Raw genomic sequence first — 13172 nt, forward strand, 5'->3', positions numbered from 1 at the left:
GATTGCACTGAATCTGTAGGTTGCTTTGGGTAGTAGAGTCATTTTCACAATGTTGATCCTTCCAATCCAAGAACATGGTATATCTCTCCATCTATTTGTATCATCTTTAATTTCTTTCATCAGTGTCTTATAATTTTCTGCATACAGGTCTTTTTTTCTTGATGAGTCTGGCTAATGGTTTATCAATTTTGTTTATCTTCTCAAAGAACCAGCTTTTAGTTTTATTGATCTTTGCTATCGTTTCCTTCATTTCTTTTTCATTCACTTCTGATCTCCTCTTTATGATTTCTTTCCTTCTGTTAACTTTGGGGTGTTTTTGTTCTTCTTTCTCTAATTGCTTTCGGTTCAAGGTTAGGTTGTTTATTCGGGATGTTTCCTGTTTCTTAAGGTAGGATTGTACTGCTATAAACTTCCCTCTTAGAACTGCTTTTGCTGCGTCCCATAGGTTTTGGGTCATCGTGTCTCCACTGTCATTTGTTTCTAGGTATTTTTTGATTTCCTCTTTGATTTCTTCAGTGATCACTTCGTTATTAAGTAGTGTATTGTTCAGCTTCCATGTGTTTGTATTTTTTACAGATCTTTTCCTGTAATTGATATCTAGTCTCATAGCGTTGTGGTCAGAAAAGATACTTGATACAATTTTCTTAAATGTTACCAAGGCTTGATTTGTGACCCAAGATATGATCTATCCTGGAGAATGTTCCATGAGCACTTGAGAAAAATGTGTATTCTGTTGTTTTTGGATGGAATGTCCTATAAATATCAATTAAGTCCATCTTGTTTAATGTATCATTTACAGCTTGTGTTTCCTTATTTATTTGCATTTTGGATGATCTGTCCATTGGTGAAAGTGGGGTGTTAAAGTCCCCTACTATGAATGTGTTACTGTCGATTTCCCCTTTTATGGCTGTTAGTATTTGCCTTATGTATTGAGGTGCTCCTATGTTGGGTGCATAAATATTTACAATTGTTATATCTTCTTCTTGGATCGATCCCTTGATCATTATGTAGTGTCCTTCTTTGTTTCTTCTAATAGTCCTTATTTTATAGTCTGTTTTGTCTGATATGAGAATTGCTACTCCAGCTTTCTTTTGGTTTCCATTTGCATGGAATATCTTTTTCCATCCCCTCACTTTCAGTCTGTATGTGTCTCTAGGTCTGAAGTGGGTCTCTTGTAGACAGCATATATGTGGGTCTTGTTTTTGTATCCATTCAGCCAGTCTGTGTCTTTTGGTGGGAGCATTTAATCCATTTCCATTTAAGGTAATTATCGGTATGTACGCTCCTATTCCCCTTTTCTTAATTGCTTTCGGTTCGTTATTGTAGGTCTTTTCCTTCTCTTGTGTTTCTTGCCTAGAGAAGATCCTTTAGCATTTGTTGTAAAGCTGGTTTGGTGGCGCTGAACTCTCTCAGCTTTTGCTTGTCTGTAAAGGCTTTAATTTCTCCATCAAATCTGAATGAGATCCTTGCTGGGTAGAGTAATCTTGCTTGTAGGTTTTTCTCCTTCATCACTTTAAATATGTCCTGCCAGTCCCTTCTGGCTTGCAGAGTTTCTGCTGAAAGATCAGCTGTTAACCTTATGGGGATTCCCTTGTGTGTTATTGGTTGTTTTTCCCTTGCTGCTTTTAATATGTTTTCTTTGTATTTAATTTTTGACAGTTTGATTAATAGGTGTCTTGGCGTATTTCTCCTTGGATTTGTCCTGTATGGGACTCTCTGTGCTTCCTGAACTTGATTGACTATTTCCTTTCCCGTATTAGGGAAGTTTTCAACTATAATCTCTTCAAATATTTTCTCAGTCCTTTTCTTTTTCTCTTCTTCTTCTGGAACCCCCATAATTCGAATGTTGGTGCGTTTAAAGTTGTCCCAGAGGTCTCTGAGACTGTCCTCAGTTCTTTTCATTCTTTTTTCTTTATTCTGCTCTGCAGTAGTTATTTCCACTATTTTATCTTCCAGGTCACTTATCCGTTCTTCTGCCTGAGTTATTCTGCTATTGATCCCTTCTAGAGTATTTTTAATTTCATTTATTGTGTTGTTCATCATTGCTTGTTTCATCTTTAGTTCTTCTAGGTCCTTGTTAAATGTTTCTTGCATGCTGTCCATTCTATTGCCAAGATTTTGGATCATCTTTACTATCATTATTCTGAATTCTTTTTCAGGTAGACTGCCTCTTTCCTCTTCATTTGTTAGGTCTGGTGGGTTTTTATCTTGCTCCTTCATCTGCTGTGTGTTTTTCTGTCTTCTCAGTTTGCTTATCTTACTGTGTTTGGGGTCTCCTTTGCGCAGGCTGCAGGTTCGTAGTTCCCGTTGTTTTTGGTGTCTGTCCCCAGTGGCTAAGGTTGGTTCAGTGGGTTGTGTAGGCTTCCTGGTGGAGGGGACTGGTGCCTGTGTTCTGGTGGATGAGGCTGGATCTTGTCTTTCTGGTGGGCAGGTCCACCTTTGGTGGTGTGTTTTGGGGTGTCTGTGGGCTTATTATGATTGTAGGCAGCCTCTCTGCTAATGGGTGGGGTTGTGTTCCTGTCTTGCTAGTTGTTTGGCATGGGGTGTCCAGCACTGTAGCTTGCTGGTCGTTGAGTAAGGCTGTGTGTTGGTGTTGAGATGGAGATCTCTGGGAGATTTTCCTCATTTGATATGACGTGGAGCTGGGAGGTCTCTTGCGGACCAGTGTCCTGAAGTTGTCTCTTCCACGTCAGAGGCACAGCGCTGACTCCTCCTGCCTGCAGCACCAAGAGCCTTTCATCCACATGGCTCAGAATAAAATGGAGAGAAAGTAGAAAGGAAGAAACGAAGAAAGAAAGAGGATAAAATAAAATAATATAAAATAAAATAAAGTTATTAAAATAAAAAATAATTAAGAAATTTTTTTTTAAGTAAAACAGTGAAAAAAAATACGGACGCACAGAACCTTAGGACAAATGGTGAAAGCAAAGCTATACAGACAGGGATTCCCTGCTGGCGCAGTGGTTGAGAGTCCGCCTGCTGATGTAGGGGACACAGGTTCGTGTCCTGGTCTGGGAAGATCCCACATGCCGTGGAGCGGTTGGGCCCGTGAGCCATGGCCGCTGAGCCTGCGCGTCCGGAGCCTGTGCTCCGCAAAGGGAAAGGCCACAACAGTGAGGGGCCCGCGTACCGCAAAAAAAAAAAAAAAAAAAAAGCTATACAGACAAAATCTCACACAGAAGCATACACATACATACTCACCAAAAGAGGAAAAGTGGAAAAAATAATAAATCTTGCTCTCCAAGTCCATCTCCTGAATTTGCAATGATTCATTGTCTATTCAGGTATTCCACAGATGCAGGGTACATCAAGTTGATTGTGGAGATTTAATCCGCTGCTCCTGAGGCTGCTGGGAGAGATTTCCCTTTCTCTTCTTCCTTCGCACAGCTCCCAGGGGCTCAGCTTTGGATTTGGTCCCGCCTCTGCGTGTAGGTCGCCTGAGGGCGTCTGTTCTTCGCTCAGACAGGACGAGGTTAAAGGAGCAGCTGATTCAGGGGCTGTGGCTCACTCAGGCCGGGGGGGCGGGGGGGCGCAGGGAGGGGTACAGATGCCGGGCGGGCGAGCCTTCGGCAGCGGAGGCCGGCGTGACGTTGCACCAGCCTGAGGCGCGGCGTGCGTTCTCCCGGGGGAAGTTGTCCCTGGATCACGGGACCCTGGCAGTGGCGGGCTGCACTGGCTCCCCAGGAGGCGGGTGTGGAGAGTGACGTGTGCTCGCACACAGGCTTCTTGGTGGCGGCAGCAGCGGCCTTATTGTCTCATGCCCGTTTCCGGGGTCCGCGCTGATCACTGCGGCTCACGCCCGTCTCTGGAGCTCCTTTAAGCAGTGCTCTTAATCCCCTCTCCTCCCGCACCAGGAAACAAAGAAGGAAGAAAAAGTCTCTTGCCTCTTCGGCAGCTCTAGACTTTTTCCCGGACTCCCTCCCGGCCAGCCGTGGCGCACTAGCCCCCTTCAGGCTGTGTTCACGCAGCCAATCCCAGCCCTCTCCCTGCGCGCCACCGAAACCCGAGCCTCAGCTCCCAGCCCCGCCCGCCCCCGGGCGGGTGAGCAGACAAGCCTCTCGGGCTGATGATTGATTGCCGGTCGGCACCAATCCTCTGTGCGGGAATCTCCCCGCTTTGCCCCCCCCCCCCCCCCGCACCCCTGTGGCTGCGCTCTCCTCCGCGGCTCCGAAGCTCCCGCCCTCCGCCACCCGCAGTCTCCGCCCGCGAAGGGGCTTCCTAGTGTGTGGAAACCCTTCCTCCTTCACAGCTCCATTCCACTGGGGCAGGTCCCTTCCCTATTCTTTTGTCTCTGTTTTTTCTTTTTTCTTTTGCCCTACCCAGGTACGTGGGGGGTTTCTTGCCTTTTGGGAGGTCTGAGGTCTTCTGCCAGCGTTCAGTAGGTATTCTGTAGGAGTTGTTCCACGTGTAGATGTGTTTCTGATGTATCTGTCGGGAGGAAGGTGATCTCCGCGTCTTACTCTTCCGCCATCTTCCCCCTCTCTCCCTCTGGGGAGGTTTTTAAATGCCTCTTCTTTCCTGTGAAAGTATACAGTTATATAGCTGGAATCCAGATGGCAGCTAATTTTATTTTTCCAGTCTTGCAGTAGGCCTTTCATTTTAATGTTTCTGGCATTGCTTTGGGTAATTCCAAATACCTCATTCTTTTTTTCAGTTGGTGCTTTATTATTAATGTTGGGACGGCAGTGTTCTTTTGCTAGTAGTCTCAGCATTTGGCTTCTGCTCTGATAGGCTATAGGAAACATTATTTATGTTTAAAAAATCCATTTGAGTTTTTAAAGGAGTAAATATTTATGTCACTAAAAAAGCTCCAGCAGATATAGTTTAAAATTATTAATGCAGTTTGACTAGTTTGTTTTAGGGAAGGAGTTGGAAATGAGACTGAGAAGTCTAGATTGGCACCAGTTAAGCGCCTTGAATGCCAGTGTTGGTCCTTGGGGGGTGAGGGGGGCAGCATGGATCACTGCATGTCGCTGAGCATTTGTCAGCTAGATTAGAACCATGCTGTAGGACATTTGTCTGGCAGTGGTGTAAGGATGGATTGGGAGAGGCAGCCAATGGAAGGGACCGTTAGGGGGGCCACGGGAGAAGTAACGGAGCCCTGAGCTCAGTGGCATCAGTGAAAATAGAGAGGAGGGAACAGGTGTCAGAGACACCGAGGAAGGAGAACCCGCAGGCCTTGGGAATTAATGAAGTGGGAGGGAAGGAAGGTGAACATATCATATAAATCCAGAGCTGACTCTTCAGTTAGGACCTTCACATGTATATTTCCTTTGAGAAAAGGCAGGTTATCAACTTTATGATCTACTGATAACTGAGTATAAAATTCCATCTAACCTTTCAGGCTCCTACACTAGAATATAATTTTAAATGTTCATATGACTTTATCATAATTTTTTTTCTTTTCAAAACAGTTTCCTGACCAGGCAACACAGCTAAAATGGAACGTTCAGTTTTGCCTGACGATCCCTCCCAGTGCACCGCCAATTGCACCTCCTGGGACACCTGCTGTGGTGCTGAAATCCAAAATGCTATTTTTTGTAAGTACCACCTGGCGTGCACATGTGTTTGTGTGTGTAGTGTATATATGGGTGCAGGTGCGCAGAGCTTCTGAGGGAGACTCCATTTGAGGATAACAGAGCATCTTTTGGGTACCTACAGAAATTACCTGTTGCTGCCAAATATAGGCCCAGATCCCTCAATTGTCAGTTTAGACCTCACATAATCTTGGTTCCTTTAGTAAGGAATATATTGAACTAGGTAATTGTGTGACACAGTTGCATCTTAATCATAATATTTAGTCGTTTGTCACTTTTCTTGTTCTATTTAATTTTCTTTTACTTGTATCTTAACCTGACAGTAGAGTAAATGATAGTACTTTTGATACATTTACATAAATATTTTGTTTTCTTACTGTGTTTTTATTCTCTTTTGTTTGTGTTGTGTCTACAGCTTCAGCTAACTCAGAAAACATCGGTCCCTCCCCAAGAACCTGTTAGTATTATAGTTCCAATCATTTATGACATGGCTTCAGGTACCACCCAGCAGGCAGACATTCCCAGACAGCAGAACTCTTCTGTTGCTGCTCCCATGATGGTCAGCAACATTCTGAAGAGGTTTGCAGAGATGAACCCACCACGACAAGGTACATGACAAGTAGATGATATTTTATTGCATATACGTTATAAACGTTCTTTTGAGAGATTCCCCCTTCTCCCCTCTGCTCCCTCCTTACCCACCTTGCCCCCCAGTCCTAGTAGTAGAGCTCTGGTTGCTGTGGCCCTCTTAATGTCTGCCTGTCGCTTTCTTCCTTTCTCACTGGTTCTTCAGTTTTGTCCATGTCTCTGCTGCCTGGACTTTATTTTTGTTAGTGATTTACTATTGGGACTGACCCAGTTGCTAATGCCGGAAGCTTGTATTTATAGCACACGTTGCCACAAAGCCCTAGGTTAGGATGATAGAATTTTCCATGGCTGTGAATTCCTGCCCCACCATCGATACCTGCCACTCTGTACATCACCAAGTTGAAATGCATGTTGGTTTCTCCTATTTCATGGTTCAGTCATGAATAGAATAATATCACTCAAACTTCTGTATCTTCTAAATGTTTTGTGAAGAATAAAAGCTGATACAAATGGCATCACTGCTCTTTGGGCTTCTTATATAAGTGTTAGGCGGGTGCAAGTGAACCTTTTCACCAAGTGCACAATGAAGCTCTCAAACTGAACATTTTCGAAGAGACCAGAATGATTCTGGTAGATAAACAAGGTCCCTTCAATACCGGAGTAGCCTATGCTTAACACGGAACTTCTGGCAGTGCTAAATTTTTTACTATAAAACATAAAGCTCAGCAAAGAGCACTTCTCTTCCATTCTGCTTATGTCTGACATTAAGGAAATTAAATTAAAATTTGCTTATTTCTAATATTAAGGAAGTCCTCTGTATCTTTCTGTTTAGAATAGTATGATAACCGAATTAATTTTTTAAATGAGGGAAAGTTGTTCTCTGAAACATTTTTTAGGTACCACAGTGTCACAATTTTACTAGACACAGGAATCATGGGAGAAATTATATTTTCAGCTGTTTGTTGCCCCATGTTGTATACATAGACAAGTTCTCACCTACATATAGTTTATAAGGAACACACTGGGCAGTAGAGAAGGGTGTGCTTCTTTTGTTGTAATGCTTCTTCCACTTCTTACAATTTTCTGCTTTCATCCTTTGACTTCTCTTCTTTCAGCTCAGAATAGGTCCTTCAGAATCAAAGTTTAAAGCTATCAGCATTTTCCAAGTAGCAGTTCAGTGTAACTTGGATAATAAACACCATTCCTTCGCAAGCAGATGACTATCATTATTATGTCTCATGGAATTTAAAATTTAAAGGAAAGAATGTTTGATCCTGTTGGGATCGAGCAAGTTTTTCTCCCTATCAATAACGAAAATGTGTTTTTTAAAAAAATAAAAAGTTGTAACTTCTTTTATTTAAGAAATTGTTGCGATATTTTGGAAGTATATTTCTTTTTTTCTTTTATTTGACCTTAGACTGGTTAAACCTTTGGATTTTTCTTTCTGTACCTTAATTTTCCAGTAGTTGGAGAGAAGGTTGCAGTGACTTGCGCAGGATCACTGCACATCCTGCCCTTTGCCGGAAGGCCATTATTCAACTGAGGTCTTCACTTCCTTCGCTCTCAGCCACTGTAGCGTTAGGCCATGCTCTAGGGAAAGGACCCGGTTTGGGGTTTCTAATATTTACAACTGGTTTTGGTTTATTGTATTGAAATATTTGAGATACGTGTGTGTGTGTGTGTGTGTATGTGTGTGCGCGTGTGTGTGTGTGTGTGTGTGTGTATGTACACACACACACACACACACACGCACACACAATAAGTAAGAGGCAGGGTATTTCGTTCTTTGAGCAAAGGGGAAATTGAGAGGATGAATCATTAACTTTAGCCACCCCTCCCCTCCTCCCAAACTCATCACTTCCTCCCCGGTGAAGGAGGAATCATTTTATTTTTGTATTAATTGATTTTAACGTTGAACTCCAGAAGTTGATCAATTCCTGGAAACTTGAGGGAGACTCCAATAGATGTCATAGACCTGCACTGTCCAGTATAACTGCCACTCTTCACATGTGGCTATTTAAATTTATTTAAAATCAAATAAAATGTAAAATTCAGTTCCTCAGTCACACTGGCTGTATTACAAGTATTCAGTAGCCACAGCACACAAAGAGAATATTTCTGTCATCACAGAAGGTTCTATCAGTGCTGTCGTAGACATTTTTATCTGGCCTTTAATGCAACATCAGAAGGACACGATTGATGTTGTTAACTAATATATAAATATAAAATTAGATCTTGCATTAGATTCAAGAAAAGGTCGTCAGGAGCCTTGAAGTCCGACTTCAGAGTCTTATCCAGTGCTCCAGTGTTTCTGTAGAGAAACTCTAGGCATATTGTCTTAAATTCAGATCTAACTGGGAGTTGCCCAAAACGTCTTCATGATGAAAAAAACAAAACCCAAACCAAGTATCATCTGATACTTAACGCTTAATCCCCTATAATCCGTGCAGTTAAAATCTAGTCTTTTGTTTTGGTCTTTAAAGTTCTTGCTAATCTTAGACTTAATTACCCCGACCCCCACCGGTGTGTTAACGTCATCTTTCCTGTATTGCGAATAGCTAATGACCATTTTTCTCTGTTGCAGGTGAATGCACAATATTTGCAGCTGTTCGTGATTTAATGGCTAATCTTACACTGCCCCCTGGTGGGCGTCCATAGACACTATTGTTTTTAAACCAGGAAGGCTGACAAAAGAGACAAAACAACAACAAAAAAAAATCTGAATTCAGCCTTCAGTTTAAAAAAGCAAAAGGACTTTTTTGACTTTAAGAGCTGAATATTCTAAAGTGGCAAAAATTTTCAGGGTGCACTTCTTTCATCAAAAAGACCATCAAACTTTTGTATAGTGAACTTGTATAGTGTGTTTAAATGGGACACATTTCAAACTAGGTAATACGTCAGTGTCCGTTTGCCAGTAATAGATTTAATATTCTGTTTTATACTATAAAATCATGGAAATGCCAAACTTGTTTATTTAATTGTTTTCTTATGTTTTGGGTGTAATAGTCCTTTTTTGGGTTTTGTTTTTTAAGGCAGGTCTGTCATTTTTGAATACTGTAAAACTGTGATAAACTTTATATTGAAGCTGTATTTTAATATGACCGCTTTGAATCCTTACATGAAAATGTTCTGGGAGTTGTTATAAACACATCCCAAAGAAGCAATATTTAATAAAACTAGGTTAAAAAAAGTGACCCTCACTTGTGTGTATATCAGCTCTGTAGACTTCTCAGGGCCTCCCTTCATCTTTAACCTGGTGGGGCCAGTAATTAATTTCTAATAATACATGTCTGAAATTTGACCAAAACATCTTCTTTGTTTCAAGGTTAATTTATTTTCCTTAAACATTCCTAATTTGACTGGTGGTTAACATTTAGGACCTTGGTTGTCGTTCAGTGTAGGATTTGGGTAAAAAAGAAAGAACCCAATCTTTGAGAACAAACAGTGAGTAGTTCATATTGATCAAGGATCCCAAATACTGCAGTCATTCTCTGTTGAGGATGTGGGAACTTTTCTGTTAGGCAAATTTAGTTTACAGGATACTTCTGCATATAGCATTAATTAGGAAACCAAGAACTTGAATGCTCTACCCTTGCATGAAATTTCTGTGACGTTTCTTTGTCTTGATTAACTTCTCCCCCTTGCCTTCCCCACCAGAATTGGGGTGGTTCTAAACAATCCCAATTTAATTTATTGTCAACAAAATGATGAAATGTTTTACCTGGAAGAAGCCTGGTGCAGTGCACTCACTTGGAAGAATCCAAGACCCAGGGTCTGTCCGGGGTCAAATGGAGTTTCTGTTACACATCTCAGCAGAGTTTCTGTTTGGAGCACTGTGCTGTCTCTCCCAGTCCGTCGGGAACTTTTTTAAGCTTCAAAGAACATGATCTAAAGCAAAGGTCTTCTGGAGACTTGATGTTATTTGGGAAAGTTTTTTTAAATGGTAATACCATGCTGAGTTATCTGATCACTGTTGTACTTGTTCTCCATGAAATTTTAGATGCTTTATCTAATTCTACTTTAAGATGATTTAATTGAGCTTCTGTGACTATCAACTGCCAAATTCTAGTTTCAAGCATCTCATTGCAGTTAATATCTGTTCTCAACTTTGCTTGATTCTCCATTCATTTCTGGTCAGAACTGAGGCCTTCTTTGCCTTTCTTCTATGTCTTATTTCTGCCTTCATCTCCTGCTTCTCACCCAACTCTGCCACTATGCAGAAGCAGGTGACTACACTTTTATCCTTCCCTTAACTTACCTTTTATCCTTCTGTTTTTGGTTCACCTTACAATGGTAATCACATCAGTTTGGCAGTCTGAGATGTCTTTTATCAAGGGTCAGCCCTTTCCTATTTGGAGCTGAATCCTTTCTTTCATGTAGAAATCTACATGTATATACAAGAAATGTATTTTTATCTGCAGGATAATATTGTCTCAAATAATTTTATTAATAGAGTTAAATTTTCAGGCATTTTCCCTTTTAAGTGTGGTTTTGAAATATTAATTGCATTTTTAAACATGATACAGTCAGTGGATACTTTGTTCCTTATTATAAGTCATCTCTGAATGCATTGTGCAAATCAAAAGATAGAATTCAGTGAACAGAATTTGCTTTTGATGCTTATGAAGAGAAAACCCATGGATGTGAATTTTGATATCACGCTTGATACTTGGAATTGATGCATACTTTATTACAGCTTGAAAACACTGAGCATTTGAATCTTAGGTTTCATCACAAACTATGTCTTTTGCCTCTTCTGTTAACCGAGTTCAATCAAAGGGACTGTATGCCCATAGGGATTTTGCCTAATGGGTGGTTTGGGTCTGTAGTGTGTTTCAATGTGACTTTAGAAATTTCAGTAATAAATAAAATTCATACAAGTTTCAGAGAACTACCAACTCTCTAGTTAATTTTCATGAAGATCTTTTGGCTAGTAGTCTGGTTTATTATTAGCTTAACCTTGAAGAAATTGGTCCTGATTTGCCACATTCTTTTTTCCATCTGCCGAAATGAGGACTCCGCGCTTCCAATGCAGGGAGCCGCGGGTTCAATCCCTGGTCGGGGAACTAAGATCCCACGTGCCGCGGCGCGGCCAAAAGATTAAAAAAACCAGAATGTATTAGAAGTATTTTCAGAATTAGAGAGGAAGAAAGCGAGAACTTTAACAGAACATATCAAGTTATTAATAACAGGAGCGCTGAACTTTGTTTGAAAACTAACACTGAGCGAGCCAAGTGCAAGCATAAACTAAAATATACATGATTTTAAATTTAAACACCACTAATAACTTTACTATGTTGTAGTTAACACAGTAACCTGTTCAGCGACGAGATACTGAATAGTCTGTTAGTCATTTTTGGGATCATGGTTAATTTGATAACTTCAAGAAATATAATTTTGCTACTCTAAATCTGGGTCCAATTTCAACATTAAAAAAAGATATTCCTGGGGCTTCCCTGGTGGCGCAGTGGTTGAGAGTCCGCCTGCCGGTGCAGGGGATGCGGGTTCGTGCCCCGGTCCTGGAAGATCCCACATGCCGCGGAGCGGCTGGGCCCGTGGGCCATGGCCACTGGGCCTGCGCGTCCGGAGCCTGTGCACCACAGCGGGAGAGGCCGCGACGGTGAGAGGCCCGCGTACAGCAAAAAGAAGAAGAAGAAGAAAAAAAAGATATTCCTTTCCTTCATGGTTTCTTCCCCAGAAGAAATACCTATTACATTTTACTTTAATCAAGTTTACTATCATCCAAGTGTTCCTGATATAAAATCAATACACAGAAAATGATAAGAGAATTTATACTCAGGGAACTTAAGGGACAGAAAGGAAAGATGTTAATGTATATTTCATTGTTCCCTGTGGAATTTCCTTTTTCATGTGGTTTAATGGGAATGGACAGTTTGTCTAAGGGAATGATTTGAAATTTACTTGGGATGGATTTACTGTCGAGGTTTTTAAGAAAAAATTAGCAGAGGCCAGCCAGCATTGTGCTGCAGAATTCCAGGAGGCTATGATCTGCTCACGGTTTTCTATAAATTGCCTCCATTTCCAGGTGGCCAGTGATTTGTTAAAATACTTTGCCCAGGAATGACTGATTGATGAAAGGGCACGTTTAGGTCAATATAAAATAATAGCTAATATTTACTGAGAGCTTACTATTGCCCGGCACTAAGTATTTCAGACTGTATTTAATTGTCACAACAACCCAGCCGGGTAGGCCTCCTTTTACTGTGAGTGAACTGAGGCCTGGACAAATGAAGTAATTTGCTGAGATCAAATTAAGATTGCTTAAGATCAAACAACTAAGAAGCAGCATTTTGAGTCCAAAGCTGACACTCCAGAACACTGCCACTTTGCTGTGAAACAAAGTCAGGGGAAGGCTTCAATGTTTAGGCTCTTCCCTCAGAGCCTTTTGACTACACACAATTTTAAAATGTTTTCCAAGCTCAAGAAGCTCACCAAAAGCAACTAAAATTGAGATGACCTCTTGTCATTTGGAGTTGACAAGCCATTGCCTTCTGACCCTCATGGCGCTTATTTGGAACTTAGATTACCTTATGCAAGGAGCTCTAATTATCATATAACCAAGAGTACTAAGTCATCTAAGCTCGATGCTTCAAGACCATAGTGGAAGAAGTCCTCATCCCACTCGGGGCGATGCAGCCCTCCAGAATCCGGGTGATGTGTCGTCCTGTTTTGCCTCTGCTAGGTAGCCCAATGGCGGATGTTTCTGAGCTTTGTGTCACCTTGGCACACCGCAGGCGCTTAACAGGTGCGCGGTGCAGACAGCCAACGGTCAAATTTCACTAATGTCCAGATAGGCTACAGCCAACCTGCGGGCTTAGGATCCAGGTAAGTAAACTTTCTAGAATTGTATAACACAAGGAACATAAGTAATTCAATAACTGTCTTGAGCACCGTCTTACACCTCTACAATAAAAAAAAAACAAAACAGGAGCACAGGCTTCAGGAGAGGGAGCCCAATCGTTGGCTGGCGAGGTCTCAGTTTGGGGGAACAGAGTAGAGGCTTTCTGGGCGAGCACCAAAGTACAT

At 41.5% G+C, this 13172-nt stretch overlaps 1 protein-coding gene across 6 annotated transcripts in view; it reads left to right on the forward strand.

Annotated features, from left to right (window-relative positions):
* Positions 1 to 11045, forward strand: part of MED14 (mediator complex subunit 14) — a 77045-nt gene extending 66000 nt beyond the window's left edge. For 5 of the 6 annotated variants that reach the window (XM_089904615.1, XM_022556320.2, XM_022556321.3 and 2 more), the window contains 3 exons: positions 5415 to 5540; positions 5953 to 6145; positions 8710 to 11045. In XM_089904615.1, the coding sequence (XP_089760741.1) occupies positions 5415 to 5540; positions 5953 to 6145; positions 8710 to 8783 (393 nt within the window). In that variant the 3' untranslated portion in view covers positions 8784 to 11045. Of the gene's footprint in view, positions 1 to 2693; positions 3524 to 5414; positions 5541 to 5952; positions 6146 to 8709 lie in introns of those variants that run through there. The other variant, XM_089904616.1, reaches the window with a different exon arrangement.
* The last annotated feature ends 2127 nt before the right edge of the window (positions 11046 to 13172 follow it).

The sequence above is a fragment of the Delphinapterus leucas genome, chromosome X (assembly GCF_059928025.1).
Source record: "Delphinapterus leucas isolate spDelLeu-1000000601 "Yukka" chromosome X, BTC_Dleu_Yukka2, whole genome shotgun sequence".
Lineage (NCBI taxonomy): Eukaryota > Metazoa > Chordata > Mammalia > Artiodactyla > Monodontidae > Delphinapterus > Delphinapterus leucas.